The 15,447-nt window shown below is 52.5% G+C and overlaps 7 protein-coding genes across 8 annotated transcripts; 6 read left to right on the plus strand and 1 right to left on the minus strand.

Moving 5' to 3' along the window:
- The first annotated feature begins 560 nt into the window (after positions 1–560).
- On the plus strand, positions 561–3,776 carry LOC9651463 (IQ and AAA domain-containing protein 1). Of its 2 annotated transcripts, XM_024673854.1 has the most exons (12): positions 561–640; positions 698–915; positions 975–1,037; positions 1,120–1,206; positions 1,277–1,341; positions 1,393–1,964; positions 2,018–2,374; positions 2,426–2,548; positions 2,596–2,760; positions 2,821–2,964; positions 3,028–3,351; positions 3,434–3,776. In XM_024673854.1, exons 3-12 carry the CDS (start codon positions 1,024–1,026, stop codon positions 3,509–3,511), a joined length of 1,929 nt encoding a protein of 642 aa, XP_024529622.1. In that variant the 5' UTR covers positions 561–640; positions 698–915; positions 975–1,023; the 3' UTR covers positions 3,512–3,776. The 2 variants fall into 2 exon arrangements, with proteins under 2 accessions (XP_024529622.1, XP_024529623.1); XM_024673855.1 differs by lacking the exon at positions 561–640 and having other exon boundaries at positions 647–915.
- A 21-nt stretch (positions 3,777–3,797) lies between these two features.
- On the plus strand, positions 3,798–5,086 carry LOC9651464 (class V chitinase). Its single transcript, XM_002968842.2, has one exon. It carries the CDS (start codon positions 3,804–3,806, stop codon positions 4,908–4,910), a length of 1,107 nt encoding a protein of 368 aa, XP_002968888.1. The 5' UTR covers positions 3,798–3,803; the 3' UTR covers positions 4,911–5,086.
- A 27-nt stretch (positions 5,087–5,113) lies between these two features.
- Positions 5,114–6,793, plus strand: LOC9651465 (class V chitinase). Its single transcript, XM_024673645.1, has 4 exons — positions 5,114–5,127; positions 5,338–6,069; positions 6,132–6,667; positions 6,742–6,793. Exons 1-4 carry the CDS (start codon positions 5,114–5,116, stop codon positions 6,762–6,764), a joined length of 1,305 nt encoding a protein of 434 aa, XP_024529413.1. The 3' UTR covers positions 6,765–6,793.
- A 91-nt stretch (positions 6,794–6,884) lies between these two features.
- On the plus strand, positions 6,885–7,796 carry LOC112345966 (tail-anchored protein insertion receptor WRB-like). The gene is made up of 7 exons (XM_024673825.1): positions 6,885–6,984; positions 7,043–7,122; positions 7,190–7,260; positions 7,319–7,377; positions 7,427–7,508; positions 7,559–7,611; positions 7,663–7,796. The coding sequence occupies exons 1-7, from the start codon at positions 6,904–6,906 to the stop codon at positions 7,735–7,737; spliced, it is 501 nt and encodes a 166-aa protein (XP_024529593.1). The 5' UTR covers positions 6,885–6,903; the 3' UTR covers positions 7,738–7,796.
- On the minus strand, positions 7,735–10,693 carry LOC9651466. The gene is made up of 3 exons (XM_002969131.2): positions 9,600–10,693; positions 8,887–9,548; positions 7,735–8,835 (listed from the first exon to the last, which is right to left on the minus strand). Exons 1-3 carry the CDS (start codon positions 10,640–10,642, stop codon positions 7,820–7,822), a joined length of 2,721 nt encoding a protein of 906 aa, XP_002969177.2. The 5' UTR covers positions 10,643–10,693; the 3' UTR covers positions 7,735–7,819.
- LOC112345967 lies at positions 10,503–11,110 on the plus strand. The gene is made up of 3 exons (XM_024673826.1): positions 10,503–10,604; positions 10,686–10,779; positions 10,844–11,110. The coding sequence occupies exons 1-3, from the start codon at positions 10,602–10,604 to the stop codon at positions 11,089–11,091; spliced, it is 345 nt and encodes a 114-aa protein (XP_024529594.1). The 5' UTR covers positions 10,503–10,601; the 3' UTR covers positions 11,092–11,110.
- A 2,083-nt stretch (positions 11,111–13,193) lies between these two features.
- Positions 13,194–14,402, plus strand: LOC112346046. Its single transcript, XM_024674047.1, has 2 exons — positions 13,194–13,689; positions 13,743–14,402. The coding sequence occupies exons 1-2, from the start codon at positions 13,465–13,467 to the stop codon at positions 13,881–13,883; spliced, it is 366 nt and encodes a 121-aa protein (XP_024529815.1). The 5' UTR covers positions 13,194–13,464; the 3' UTR covers positions 13,884–14,402.
- The last annotated feature ends 1,045 nt before the right edge of the window (positions 14,403–15,447 follow it).

The raw sequence follows: 15,447 nt of genomic DNA on the forward strand, positions 1-15,447 counted from the left end.
TGGGAGGACGCAATGCGGGAGCTTGTGTCTGTTTTGAAGCTGGAAGTTCCAACTTACACATTCCAGGGACCTCAGGCAGCTTCTCCTTTTCCTTCGCTACATTCTAGCAGCTTTGCATCGCTCTTTCTCAATCTTTCTTTCTTTCTTGCCGCAAGAACCTGGTGGACTATTGTCGGATTTACGTCAAGTACTCGAAAGCTTACAAGCTTCTCGAGGAATGCTCCGACATGGTTGTGCTCTCTCATTTCTTTTTCTGTTTGGTTGCGCTGCTAAAGTAAACTCTTTCTAGCTAGTCCATCCTCAAAAACGCATGGACTGCATGAAGACGCTCGAGGCAGTGGTCGGAAGGATATTGGAGATCAAGCACGTAAGTTCGAGGTGGTTTTGGGACGCTAACTTTTCAAAGAGTTGTGATTTTCAGTGGATGGTGCATATGAACACTGGAAAGGAAGTCATCAATCTTGAAGACACCTTGGTAGGAACTCCTTTTTCTTCTTCATCTCTCTCTCTCTTTTCCTTGATCGTTTCCTTTTGCTTTCAGGTGAACATGACGTTGTCTCCAGACACTGTGGAGATCATTCCTCCGCGGCACCTAGTGAATGACAATGCCAAAAATCTCGAAATCCGGGAGAAGTTTCTGGTTCGTTCTTGAGAGGTTTTATAGTCTCAAAGTCGCTCTTAACGAGCTACTCGCTAGCTGTCCAGCATAAAGTGATGGAGAAGCACCGAGCCGAGAAAGAGCTCGAGGAACAAGCCAGAAAAGAGGCCGAAGAGAAGAAGAGAAAGAAAGAGGAAGAGGCCAAAGCTCTAGAGCAAGTGTTCGAAGAAGAGAAAGAGAAGGAGGAAGTGGTGGATCCATTCAAAGACTTTCCATTCCCGCCATATACTCCAGAGCAGGCAATCGCGCTATTGCAGGTTAGTGGCTGTTTCCTATGATTTTGTTCTTGAATTAACTTTCATTTTCTTTGATCAAGTGTCTAGGCTAATGAACGGGGGAGACAAGCACGAGAGCGTGTCAATCAGATGGCAAAAACACGGTCCTTTTCCCTCCCTTGTTTTCCTTTTTTTTTTTCTCTCTTTCGTTTTTCTTCTGGTTTTGATTTCTCGTTTCTTCTACAGCATTGTGCAAGAAGAAGCTTTGAAGAAGCAACAAGCTGGACATGAACCATTGTCTTCGGAAGCTGCTGCCATTAGAATGCAATCTGCGTATCCTTTTCCATGGTTTTCCTTCTATCGAGAGTTATTTCTTACACGTCGTTTCTTAACTCCACCAAAGTGCTCGAGGCTTTCTCTTTCGCTGCCGAGTCAAGCATGATGCAAACAATGAGATGTCATTACTTAGTACGTAAGGAGTTCTTTACCCAGGCAGATACTAATTCTCTTTGCATGCAGATATAAATCCTTTTGCTCGCTCCGCTGCTCAAGACACGGCTTTTGGACGCCTCAGGGAGATACAGCTCAAGAGACGAAGCATCCAGCTTCTAAACTATGACGAATATCTGGACGCAATGAGGATAGCGAAGGAGCAGCTCATCGACCTCGAGGGCCAAGAGATGAGGGAGATCATCCAAGAGAGCATAAACAAGTGGCTGAACGACCACCGCGACCCGGATACAGGCTTTTTCCCTCCGTTTCCAAAGGCAGGCGATGGAGGCAGCAAGTATATTGTGCAGCCGCCACCCAAGCTCGGCTTCCATGTCGAGGAGAAGAAAGGCAAGAAGGAGGATAAGAAAGAAGGGAAGAAAAAGAAGGCCAAAGGTCCTCCAGTTCCTCCTCATCCAATTCTTCCAGAAGAAGATCCGGAGAAGCCACCATCCTGTCCGAAGTTTTTCCTTCGGCACGTCCGAGAGTGCCTGGAACTCTACACTCGCAACTGGCACGACAAAGATAACTCTGCCGATTTAACTCAAAAGCACGACATGGAGATGCTCAAGTCACACCTCCGGCCCATGGTCTTTGAACAGGTAGAGCCGATCTTTACTTCTTTTCTATTCGGTGTTTAACGTTGAGCTCACAGATTCGACTCGAAGTTGACGAAACTACGAGAGTAATCTTAGACAAGGTCAAGCAAAAGATAGTTGCGGAGCTCAAAGCTGCTCGAAAGAAGCAAAAAGGAGACGCAGCCAAGCCCGAGAAGAAAGAAGCCAAGAAGGACGACGCCGACGAGGCGGCGCCACCTCCAAAGAATAAGCCAAAGAAACTCAAGGACACATCGGCTCAAAGAACTATCGAGTCTTTGTATGCAGAGCTCGCCAAGGCCGGCATCATCCAAGCTTATCCCAAGAGAGACTTCTCCGAGTTCGTGGCAACGGACAGCTTCTTTGGGACCAACTTCGAAATGGATCCCGTTGGATTGGATCCTTCCATGTCTCAGGTATGCTCACAAGTTCCATTTTCTCTAAAGGTTTCTATCGCTGTTACACAGGTGAAGAGGCTGGCTATGGAGTACTGTGTCTTTCCTTTGGTCAGTGACTTCGTCCATGAGCACGCACCCTTCATCAAGTCAGTCCTTCTCTACGGTGGAAGCCTCAATGGGAAGAAGCTCTTGGTAAGCTTTTTCTTCTCTTTTCCTTGACCGTGCAGTAGTTTCTGTAGGTCCATGCAGCATGTCGAACGGCGGGAGCTACGTACATAAATCTCTCGCCGGAAGTTACAGACGGACAGTATCCAGGAAAACAAGCCACCAAAATGCTGCAAATGGCTTTCAAGATTGCGAGAGTCATGGCACCATCCATAGTTCACGTAGACGGGGTTGAAAAGGTGAAAACTCGTTAAAGTTTTGAGCCTGATGAAGAAACACCTGTTTTTTTTTCCTTGCAGCTTTTTGTCACAGACAAAAAAAAGCTCAAGACTTATGGTTTGAAAGACAAGGCCAACCGATACAAGAAGCCTCTGTTGAAGGAAGTCCAAGGCATTAGGCCAGGCGATCGTGTGATGTTCGTAGGAACATCTTCGAGTCCTCAGGTAATTGTTTTCGTGTCAAACGCAAAAGTTCGGTTTTCATGATCTTTGTTTTACTTCGATCAGGACTCGCCAGGAAAGCCTCCGGCACTGGCCAACTTCTTCAACAAGCGGATCTACGTTCCATATCCCGACCATGGCTGCCGGTCATCGCTTTGGCGAGCTCTGATCGAGAGACACGGTGGTCGCGTCACGGACCGCTTCAACCTCTCCACCATCTCTCACGTCTCCGAGGGCTACAGCTCGGGAATGATCGAGCAGTTTTGCAAGGCGGTCCTGACCGAGAAGCGCAAGCGCAAGGTGAGGAGCAAGCCTCTGGCGATCGACGAGTTCACGACGCTCATCTACGACACGAAACCCGTGGATCCAGAGGTGCATCAAGTGCTCAGGGTGAGCAACCTCTCATTCTTTCTTTCCCATTCTAGTTCTTCCAAGGTTCTTCCATAGTTCTCATAAAAATCTGGTTTTGCAGGAATGGGCCAAGCCGAAAGCGGTGGATCCAGCCGCTGCGCAAGATCCCAAAGCAGCAAAAGGCGGCAAGAAGAAGTGATCCAAGAGGTTCTTTGTTTCGTATCTCTTTTTTTCTTCTCGATTAGTTGCCAAACGATGTTTATTGCGAGAACTTAGCTCTCCAAGTTCTTGTGAGTTTCGCAAAGTTCTTTCCAAGGATAGGATTGTAAAGGCGAGGTTTTTGACCGGGCCAAAGTCAAATCCTTCTGGACAAACGCGCTTGTGAGAGCGCTCCATTTTTTTCTACGTCGCAAGAAAGACGAAGGCTTCCTTTCCATATAAAAAAGTAAGCCTGTTCCTCCAAATCTTTGTCCCTGCCTCGACGAAAAACCATGGCGATCGCTCCTCGCAGCATTCTCCCCCTCCTCCTCTGCGTTCTCATTGCTTCCTTCCACTCGTCCTCGTCCAGCGACGTCAAATTGGGCTACTGGCTGGCATCGCGCCCAATCGTCTCGTCCGCCAATCTCCACCTCTACACACACCTCACATACGCCTTCGCGCAGCTGGATCCCTCCTTCCAGATCTCCCCCCAGCCCGACGACAATGGCAACATCGCCCAATTCACGCCCGCCGCGCGCGCGCTCAATCCCGCCATCGTCACGCTCATCGCAATCGGCGGCGGCGGATCCAACAGCACCCGCTTCGCGGAGATGGCCGCCGCCCCATCCTCCCGCGCCACATTCATCAACAGCTCCATCGCCCTCGCGCGCGCCAATGGATTCCACGGCCTCGACCTCGACTGGGAGTTTCCCCAGTCCCAGCGCGAGATGTCCGACCTCGCCGCCCTCTGGGCCGAGTGGAGGGCCGCCATCCAAGCCGAGGCCACCGCCACGAGCCGCGCGGCACTCCTCCTCACCGCGGCGGTATACTACCGTGCCACGGTACAGAACGTGGGCGCTGGCACTTACCCGGTCGACGCGGTCAACGCAAACCTTGACTGGGTTGGACTCATGGCGTTTGACTACCACGGCGCGTGGGATCCCACCACGGTCGGGCCGCATACCGCGCTGTACAACCCGGACAGTAGCGTCAACACCGACGCCGGCGTCACGTCGTGGCTGGGCCAGGGGCTCCACGCGGACAGGGCCGTACTTGGGCTGGCCATGTACGGCCGGTCGTGGATCCTGGCTAGTAACGAGTCAACGGGCATTGGTGCCGCGGCGGTAGGGGTGCCGGCCGACAGCACGCCGTTCTTCCGGGACATCGTCAGCTTCATCCGCGACAACAATGCCACCGCGGTGTACGACAACACGACCGTCACGGCCTACTGCTTTGGCGGCGGTGTGTGGATTGGATTCGATAGCCCGGTGTCCATCGCCACCAAGGTGGAGTACCTCAAGAGCAGGGCTTTGAAGGGCTATTTCTTTTGGACGGCGGGCTATGATTCTAGCACCGGGGCTCTCGCCAATGCTGCCTCGGCGACGCTGGATTCACGGTAGCTCTTTCGAGAGGATTGGAAAGATCTTCAATTGATCGATCGATCGCTCATGGATTTGATTTGAGTGTGTAGAGACGATTCGGGTAGCTCTTTCGAGAGGATTTGGAGAGATCTTTGATTGATCGATGGCTCATGGATTTGAGCGTGTGTAGAGACATTCTTTTACACAAATTCTACTTTGGCTTCTTCTTCTTTGTCTTCGCCATGACCGAAGCTTGGTAACGCTTGGGTGTTTTTGCTGGAGTGCACGTCACTTTCTCTTGCCAATCATCGAGAATTATGCTATGCTCCACTAGAAAAGCTCCACAAATTTATAAAATTCCAGGACTAAAAGAGCCAAGACTTGATTCATCGTGGTGGAAGTTTTGCTACGCTGTGTAAAAGTCAGCGAAAGTTTCACGAGTTGATCGTGGTGGATCTTCCACTAGTCCATCGGAGAAGACCTCTTACCAGTTGCGTGCGCTGATTTGCTCCTCTCCGGCTATAAATTCTCTCGATCACGATCACGATCCAGAAAGTCTAGAGAACGAGATGGAAAAGAGAAGCTTGGCCTCGATCTTCCTCGCTTTCCTCGTTGTCGCCAGTGATCACTACGCTGCAGTCTCGGCATTCCCGGCCCAAGATCCTTGGAGAAAGAATGATCCCTGGAACTGGCACTATTTCCCCAGGAACACCAAGGTGGTGAGGGTGGCCTACTGGCCGGCATACTCCGCCGATCAGTACCCGGCCTCGTCCATCGACTCCACGCTCTTCACGCACCTCAACTACGCCTTCGCCAATCTCAACGCCAGCGACAACACCGTCGTCCCCGACGATGCCGCGCGGATCGCCGCCTTCTCGCGCACCGTCAAGTCCCGCAACCCGTCGCTCAAGACGCTCCTCTCCATCGGCGGCGGCGGAGCCGATCCAAAGGCCTTCTCCGCAATGGCGTCCAAGGCCTCGTCCCGCGCGGCATTCATCTGGAGCTCCATCGCGCTGGCGCGATCAAACGCCTTCGATGGGCTGGATCTCGACTGGGAATTCCCGCAGAACCAGACCGACATGGACAACCTGGGCACCCTCTTCGCCGAGTGGAGATTCGCCGCGGCCGCGGAGGCCGGCCACTCGGGCCGCCCGCGCCTGCTGCTTACCGCCGCGGTATACTACTCGGGTACCATCAGGTACGGACTCACACCGCGCGGTACCGCAAGTTACACATTGACTGCTCTTTGACTTTTTCCAGGTTCGTGGGAGGAGGAACGTACCCCACGAAATCGATCAACGCCAACCTTGACTGGGTCGGGCTCATGGCGTTTGACTACCACGGCAGCTGGGAGCCGACTGTGACCGGCGCCCATACCGCGCTGTACGACCCGAAGAGTGACGTCAACACCGCCGCCGGTGTCGCGCGGTGGATGGCGGCGGGGCTGAGGCCGGACAAGGGAGTGCTCGGCCTGGCAATGTATGGCCACTCGTGGATTCTCAGTGACCCCAGCGCCAAGGCTGGAATCGGGGCCCCGGCAAAGAGTCCCGGGCCGGGCGACGCGACGCCAGTGTTTGCCGGGATCGTGGCGACTGTTAGCGGCGACGACAAGGCGACGGTGGTGTATGACAATGTGACCGTCACGGCCTACGCGCAAGTTGGAAGCTTGTGGATTGGATTCGACAACGAGGAATCCATCCGGAACAAGGTGGGCTTCTTGCGCAGCAAAGGGATGAGAGGATACTTCTTCTGGACGGCCAGTTTCGATAGCGGCAATGGGACGCTCTCTCGCGCGGGTTTGATTCCTTGTCTTTCTCCTTTTGTTTGTTCTTGATCCTTTGCTCATCGTTTGCGCTTGTCTTTTATTTAGCTGCGGCAGCGCTGGGACACTAGCCATGGCGATATCCAAGACGAAAGAGGAGAAAAACGAGAGAGATTTTGCTCATGAGCTTGTAGAAATTACCATTGAGGAAGATGATGGAATAAAGTATCTACTGTGAGATTCTAGGGTTTTAGGGTTCCAAGAGGGAAGATGATCGATTGTAGGGCCGCGCCCGCGGCGGTCTTCTTGGCCGTCTTGATCCTGCAGCTCGCAATGCAATTCCTCCACCAGGTGTGTGGAAATCGCTCTGTTGTTGTGTCTGTCCAATGCGGCGATTGTTTTGCTCCAGGCGAGCAAATCGAGCCAGCAAGAAGCTAGGCTCGTCTCTGAGATAAGGAGTTTGCTTCGGGAAGCGAATGCCTTGGCAGGGTAAGATCTTTCGCTGCGATTTTTCTTGAGCGGGAATTTTTTATTTTTTTTGTTTCTTGGAGCTCAGGCCATCGACCTTCGCTCAATCTGCCAAGCTAAGGCGCGCGGCCAATGCGAAAGAGAAGGAGCTCTCGCAGAGTAAGATAAAGGGAATGTGATCGAGTCGCTCATACAGTGAAATCGTTTTTTCTACCAGTAAGGATAGAGGCCAAGGGAAAGAATGCGTCGACAAAACTGGTACTCTTCGTCGTGAAGGTATGGAGTGCTTGCGAAGATTTTGCTTAGCTCCAACACTGCTTTTCAGGCCTGCTTCTACTGCGCTTTTGTCTGGTGGTTTTGGCAAACTCCCGTGGCATCGGTACCAGCGCATCTCGTGCAACCCTTTGGTTCGTATCTTGCTTTGCTTACTTTGCTTCGTCACTCTCGGCTTTTGTAGGAAAAGTTTTGAGTTTCCCATCCAAGGTTTCGGAGGCACAGTCGCTTGTACAGGTCTGGAAAAGTCTGTGGAGAAAGAAATCTAAAACCATTGATGTTTTGCAGATTGGTATTCTCCCCTGGCTTGTGCTAAGCACACGCGTGAGCTTGTCTATAGCGAACGCTGTTCTATCCAAGTAACGGTGTCAAGAGGTGTATAAATTTCGGAAGAACATAGAAGAAAAAATCAGCTTTTCTGATGATCAGCTTACTGGCTTTCGAACTAAAACGCAACGCACTTGTCAGGCTCACCCGTGACGAAGTCCACCACGACAGTCTCAGTGATGTTACACGGCAGCACATCTTGCCTCAGGCTCGCTCCGGCAGCTTTCAGCCCCTTCAGCGACGCTACCTGGTTGAAGAGGTTGATGACAGGGAGCTTGGAAGCCGACGGTAGTCTTTGCAGAGGCAGCAGCTTCCAGAAATCGTCCGTCATCAGTGGCACCTCAAAGTCGCTCCTCTTGTGCTCCACAACGTTGTCCGACGAGTTGATGTGCGCGCCGGGCTCCATATGGTTCGTGGAGAAGCTGGTCTGGTTGGGAAAGTTGGGATACAGGGTCACATATCCTCGCAGGTACATCATATCAATGAGGAACTTCTTCCAGGAGGCTTGCCACCCGTTTGTCCGCGAGCGTGGGATCTGCACGGGATTTTGCTTCGCATCTGCCGTGTACCGGGTCCCCATGTAGTGGTAGAACTCTCGCCAGTGCCGTGGGAAGAAGAGAGCGCCCCAGCTGCAGGGGAGCTGATGCAAGTATGGTGTGTTGGGATGGATCGCCTTGAAGAAGTCAGTGGCATTCCAGCGTGGTCGCTCCTTCACGACTTCCACAACTCTCGGTGTGTACAGGGAGATGGAGTTGAGCTCGGCCACCTCTGCGGGGCTGTAGTGGTAGACGAGGACTGCGTACTTGAGCCACATGAAGTAGAATGGCGAGACTTCGATGTCATCCTCGAGCAGGAGGCCGAAGTCATCGTCCGAGGCCGGATACCAGCTTTCGCTCACGGCCCGTATGAGTCCGCCTTGGATTATCCTGCGGCGGATGGTGACTTCGCCGTGCGGCCACTCGAAGCTGTGGACGATCTTCAGCGTTTCCGCGTCGACCGCACTGTCAATGCTGAAAGTTAGATGGATCTCGTCGCCGACGTAGTATGCACTGGCGAGTGCTCCCAGCAGACGCTTCAGCGAGCGCGGTCTGTTTTGCGTGATGATGCTTATCGAGATTCTCATCGTGTTCCATTCTGTAGGTATAGCAAGTCAGTGAAAGTTCCCGAGAAGCTTAAGACGCTTACGTTGAAGAGCGGATGTTTTCACGTCGGCTATCCACAGTGCATGTTCGATGGCGCGTCGGGGAAGCTGTAAGACGGTGGTGTTTGCTTGGAAAGCAGCCAAAGTTATGGCATCACGGACGTCGGGTAGCAAGTCTGCGACACTGATAATAATCGCCGGTGAGTGAATTTTTATCAAGCCTTTCATGGCTGCGAGGACCTCATGAAAGACCTGCGTGTTGGAATTTCCAGACGAGACGAAACTGATGTCCAAGTCGAACATCTTGAACCGGCGGTCGTGGCAACTGTTTGACGACCACCCGAGCATGAGAGCCGCTTCTTCGCAGGGACAGTAAGGTCCTCCCGACACTACGACGTAGGCCTTCTTTCCAGGGATGCTCCGGAAGCGCAGAATAAGTGGAGCCAGGTCCAGGATCTCTCCCAGGGAATGCGCATAGAAGAAAACGTCACACTGCTGTGGAAACATCGCGGCCCACTGTGTCACGTAGCCGCGGGACAGTGCGCTCCACCACTGGCGATCACGGAGCTGGACTATATCCTTGTGGATGACGGTGGTCTCGGAGACGTAAGCCAGGCGGTGCTCGCTATCACCCCAAGTATCTCGGTCGTCCGGATCGATTGGAACCACGTAAGAATGGACTCCAAGGTACTTTTGCAGCTGGTAACTAACCATCAACGCTCGGGTTAGCCGATGGAATTCACAGGGCAGAGTTCACCTTAAATGAAGATCTTCTCCGGTGCTGAAAGTCAGTGGGGACTCGAGAAAGAGGGCTTTGACGATGTTCGCTGGAAGGAACCAGGAGCTTGACAGGAAATCAACCTGCAGTATTCGGTCAACAATGATTCTATAGGCGGGGTCGGGGATATAGAGTCCGGCTTCCTTGGACCCGGGTTTCCGGTAGCTCGGGAAGCTGAAGTCCTTTTGCCTGAAGGGAAGGATACGTCCGATGCTTCCGAGAAGTGAATTGTGGTACCGGGCCGTGCCTGCTACGTACGAGAAAATCTCCAGGACTTTCTTACCGGGGATCATATCATCGTCCAAGATATACACAAAGTTGGCGCCTTCCGCTTGCAAAGCCAGCTGAAACCTTCCGAAGTACTTGAAGTCGTACGTGGAGGTCATGAAGTGGATCCGGGAATCGTTGTAGGCCTCGACAGTGCTCCTCAGGTGGCTCTCGTTTGGGCTTCCAAACGCAAGCACCCACAAGCTGTGGAAAGGCAGCGTCTGGCGGAGCAGCGAATCCAGTTGCGAGCACAGTGTTCTCCGCTTGAAGTGGTTAAGGATGACAGTGACCTTGGGCCTGGTCCGCGACGATGACGACGGCAAGATCATGAGCTCGGACAGTGTCTCGCATCCCCGGGTGGAGTTTTGGAAGGCGACAATCTCCTCGTAGAGCTGCGTCTTGATCCGGACCAGGTTGGTATCGTTTGATACTTTCTGCGCGAAGCTGATCTCCTCGTAAACGCACAGGCTCTTCTTCAAATCCTCTTTGCCGCCGCCGAGCTGCTGCTCCGGGAAGAATTTCTTGGTGAGCTTCGAGCTCCATGCACTCCGCGGCAAGTCCATGGCCGAGGGGATCATAAAGTAGAGCAGGAATGTGGCATACGCCGCGAACACGAACTGGAGGCATGTCAATCCGGCGGTGACTTTGAAGCTCCTGGCAGCAACCGGCTTGCGAGCTTTACCTTGAAACTCCGCGGCCAGCAAGCAGCTGTCGATGGTATGCTCTCTCCCGGCGCTAAAGTTTGCTCCAGCCATGGCTCATATCTCCCTTCTTCTCACTAAAAGGGGGAACTTACAGGAGCTTGCGGAGGAGATCTGCCGGCTTCCTGCATTGCGATTGTTCGAGCTCGCGCGCTTGGCTGCTCGAGTGGCCTCTCCGGATCTTCTCCAAGGCAAGTGATGTCTGTTACCTAAGGAACGGGACTTTATCGTTATAAAGCGATGGTTTTCATGCAGGGACAAGAAAAGCAAAGCTAAGCAACCAGGCCACAGGCCGGAAGAACAAAAAAAAATGCGTTTTCTCGTTCTCCCGAGACGGAAGAAGCGGTGGAACACACTTGAGTTGCTCAAAACTGAAGCACAGGCTGCCGTGTATCAGGGGTTTGGCATTTTACTTCGTGTTTGGTCACGGATCTGACGATTCCATATTGCTTTCGCCTGTGACGCCACAGAGAGAGACGCGTTTGTTCTTGCTCCGGCACTGAGAGAGACGCGTTTGTTCTTGCTCCGGCACTGAGAGAGACAGAGATGGAGGTCGGGAGCTCGAGTCGCTTGTACGCTCGGAGAAAGAAGGTCGGGGGCTCGAATCTCGCGCGTGGCAAGTTGGTTGTCGGGGCCGAGACGCTCGGGGGTGGAAGCGAGAAGATGAGATGGTGGTCGACTTTTCATGGAGGGGGACGTCGCCGCCGCCGCCGCCGCCACAAACGAGAGCGCGGCACTGGATCTAAGAGCACAAGAGGAGCCGCCGGGGAGGAGCGAAGAGGCGGCGGCGATTGAGCCGGCGGAATCGGAGATTGATCGTCGGGAGGCGATCGCAGCTCCGACGCTCAAGGCGCCTCCACCATCGCCGGAAGTGGACACGGCCATGGCGGCTGGGGACTCCGAGAGGCAACCAAAGCAGCATCACCACCACCACCTTCGATCCGGATCCGCCAAGAACATGGCCCGGCACTCGGTGCTGGAGCGGTCGCTCTCGTCCACAATGGCGGAGGTGGCGCCGCCGGATCCAAAGAGGTCGAGGGGCGCGGCGGTGGAGGAGCCCGAGGAGGAGGAGGCGGAGGGGCGGCGGAGCAAGTGCTCGACGTGGAAGCGGCGGTCGTGCAAATGCCTGGTGGCGTTCGCGGGCGACTGCGCGGCGCTGTGCTGCTGCCCGTGCACCATCCTCCACCTGGTGGCGCTCATCTGCATCCGGCTGCCGCTCACGCTGCTCTACGGCGCGTGCTCGAGGCTGCTGAGGCGGCGGGGCTGGCGGAGGAGCTGGCGGAGCGAGCGCAAGAGGAGGGCGTCGTCGTCGGCGTTTTCAGCTGACATTGGCGAGACCGTTGTGGCCGTCGCCGCCGCCGCCGCCGCCAAGCTTGGCGGAGGAGGAGAGAACCACCACCACCACCGGAGATCTTCCTTCAGTGCGTGGCCTTTCGGCGAGCCGCTGGTGATCGACTTCCCGCCATACCCCGGCGGGTTTGGCGACGCGCGGCACTGGAGCTTCTTCGACTCGGGCTCCGACGGTAGCTCCGGGTCGCCCAAGAAATCCCACTCCGCAAACGCCCAGCCTTGGGATCCACAGCAACACCGCCACAAACAACAACAAGAAGATCATCAACTCCAACAAGAACAATAGTCGCAACTAAACGACTAAAAACCCCTCATACCAAAAAAAAGCTCACAGCCATCAACTAATTTTTCTCATGGCCCGGGAGTCAAATGCATTTGTTATTGCTTGAAGTCAATCCAGGAGAATCTTTTGATTTGAATATGCCTGCCTACGTAGCTACGCTAGGCCTACAACGCGTAGCTGGCGGCCTATACATTTATCAACAAAGAAATACAGCAAGCAGATCAGGGTTATAGTCTCTGGAACATGTGCATGTGCATGCGCATGGCCATGCACGCACTTTTCCAGACATTAATTTGAAAGCTGACACAATTGCCCACCTTCTTGCCGCAAAAACTAAACCAAAACTAAACCTTACGTGCATGGCGGCATATTCCGCTCCAATTAGGTGGCCCGGTAACAAAATTTTACCCCCGCTTGCATTCGCCAGGGCCTCGGCAAATTGTGGTGGCCGTGCAGTGGGTTATAAAATCTTGGCCCCCTGGACTGGATGGGCCACAGGGCAGCTGTACGGCCTGGCGAGCGCGACGCGTACGGCACGTAGTACCCCGTGTGTTTTTCTTTCCTTGCTTGTTTTTGGCATTTCTTTCTTGTTATCTTTTTTGTTGATTGGCCACTCATGACAAATTTGAGGGAACCCTCTCGCCAACATTATGGGGCCATCCCAAGAAGAAAAAAAGAATGGATTTGCCTGGGCCGTACAGAGCCACAATGGGGGACGTACAGCGGGCCCCTTCTTTAATGACGGGGCCGCCCCGATGACCTTTTACTACATTGGCATGGTTTTTTTTTTTTTCCCTGTTTGTGTACCAAAATGCCGCTAACTAAATGTAGCGCCGTTCCGTTAAAAAAAGAGAAGACCTCCTTTCTTTCTTGCGCGCCTCTCTCTCGGTCTCTCGCTCTCTCTCTCTCTCGATCGATTCGAGTCTTCCCTGCTATAAAATAAGAGCCCATTCTTTGGAAACCCTCCGTTCGCTTCTTCTTCTTCTTCTTTCTTCGTTCTTCTTCGCTCTCCTCTCTCTCTCTCTCTCTCTCTCTCTCTCATCAGGAGAAGGCATGGGGGTTCTTGCTCGATTGCCAGCAGCATGCCAAGATTGTCCTGGCCGCGATTCAAAATTCGGCAGCGCGGGCTGTGAGATTCACACCCAATTCTTGTCTTTCCGTTTTGTCGCTCCTCGATGGTTGGGTTTTCTCTTTTCCCTCCCTACTAATCAATCCCTTCCTCCTTGAGTTCACGTGTGAGAGGATGAGATCGATTGCGGAGCAAGTCCTGGATGTGGGGATTGTTGCCTGGCTCGAGGGAGGCATTCCTTTGATCTTTTCTCTCCTGGGAAGTACTCCAGAAGAACTGTGCCAGAAATGTGCGCTCTCGGACCAGGCTTCATTCCCCTCATCTGAGATTGCACCATTCACTCTCGCCTTCGTCGTCGACTACGCGCTCTCTCTCTCTCGAATCCATGCATCCATGCAGGTAAGTTTGTCAACAAAACTGTAGCATTTGAAATAGATCTGTGAGCTGCACAGAGTTGCAGGGAGAACTCTAGTTTCTTCGTTTGTTGTCTACAGCATGGTTTCGTGATAGCTCTTGACTTCCTTCACCACGGACAAGACTTTTTCGTTCTGATCTGTCGTGATCATGGTGGGAAAGCTTTCGTTACCACGTAGAATTGTAGTATGTACTTCTCCTGAGATCAGTGACTTTTCATCCGAAACAACAATAAGATCTGGTTCCCGAAGCATAGCGTCGTGAAGTGCACGTTGTTTGGCCTCGGGAGCTCCACTTCTTTCGTGATTCGTGATCGATCTACGACTGCATCACAAGTCAACTCGGAGCTGGGTGTTTTGGTTTTCGCAATGCTGCGCACCGCAGCAATTCCGCAAGGCTTTTTTCCTAAAAAATCTCGGCATTGCGGTGCACAGATTCCTTCAAGGAACGGCCAAAGCAAAACCAACACAACGACAGGCAAATGCTCATCGAAGTTTCGAAGTTGCCGTTCTAAATCAGCTTCTCTTATTATTTTTATTATTATGATTATTATAGGCAGTCCTGGACAAGTCCCATTCTGTCCTTGTGTTCTGCTTATAATCGTTGCGTAACAAGTTGTGAAATTGTAGAAATATAAAATGCAAGCACCACCGCATAATAACTAATCTACAAACGCAACGCTCTCGCGAATTGATAAATCCCATGCTCTTGGCTGGCATGACAATAGCATCTCTGTGCCCGGTGATTTGATTCACTTCCTCCCCCTCCATTGCAAACTTCAATGCAGGAAGATCGCAGGAGAAAGCAGCAATAGTAAAAAACTATACAAAGAGACAAGGTCTACGTATGAGGGTACTGTGCAAGCTGCCGCTTTGCAAATGAGAGAGCAATTGGCACCCCTTGGGTTTTGCACCGCCCCTTTGTTTTCTCTCTTGTTTTCACTCTACAGATCCCAGTGCTTCCATAGTGTTTTTTGCCTCTTTGCGCTTGTCTCTCTATCTGCTCTCATAAGTCTTTCTGCTGCTCTTGTTTGCTGCTTTCTGCTGCCGCTGCTGCTGCTGCTGCTGTTGCTGATTCTGATTTCTGACCTGTGTGATATAATAAAAGTTGACAGAAGTGTTGTATGCGAGTGTGTGTAGGTGTTTTTATGTGTGTGTGCAAGCAAGAAAGCACGTCTCTTTCACGACATTAATCGGAGATTCCAGAAGCCGAAGCTGTTGCTGCGCTCCTCGCTTGCTGCTGTTGCTGCTCCGAGGACGACTCCCCCTGGCAACTGTTGTAAGCATGGCGACGTGGTAGTTACAATGCCATTGGGACAAGGATTAAAACCAACTCAGGAAAGGATCAGAGAGAAAGCTAGTTCAGCACATGAGATTTGAACCAAGCTGCGAGCTGCGACCGATCCCCTTCTAAACCGTGGCCATCTCTTTCCAGCGCCATTAACTCGTCTTGACCACGAGAGACTTCCAAGGCCGCTTGCAAGCACGTCTTAGATGTTTCCCTGCGCGCTTTTCATTACACATATAATTGAGAAAACGTGGCTGAGAAGCGCACAGCTGATATTGACTGGTTTGTTTTTCTTCCTCTTTTTGTAATATATACACCATTGTCATCTAGAATAATTTTTTTAGATCCTCTCAAGGTTCGCCATATCTCTCTCGAGAATGCTCCATAACAGGCGCCACCAGCACGCAGTAGACAGGCAGACAGACAAGGAGGTATCGAAACTAGCTGGCTGACTTA

The sequence above is a fragment of the Selaginella moellendorffii genome, unplaced genomic scaffold, assembly GCF_000143415.4.
Source record: "Selaginella moellendorffii unplaced genomic scaffold, v1.0 SELMOscaffold_11, whole genome shotgun sequence".
Classification (NCBI taxonomy): Eukaryota; Viridiplantae; Streptophyta; class Lycopodiopsida; order Selaginellales; family Selaginellaceae; genus Selaginella; species Selaginella moellendorffii.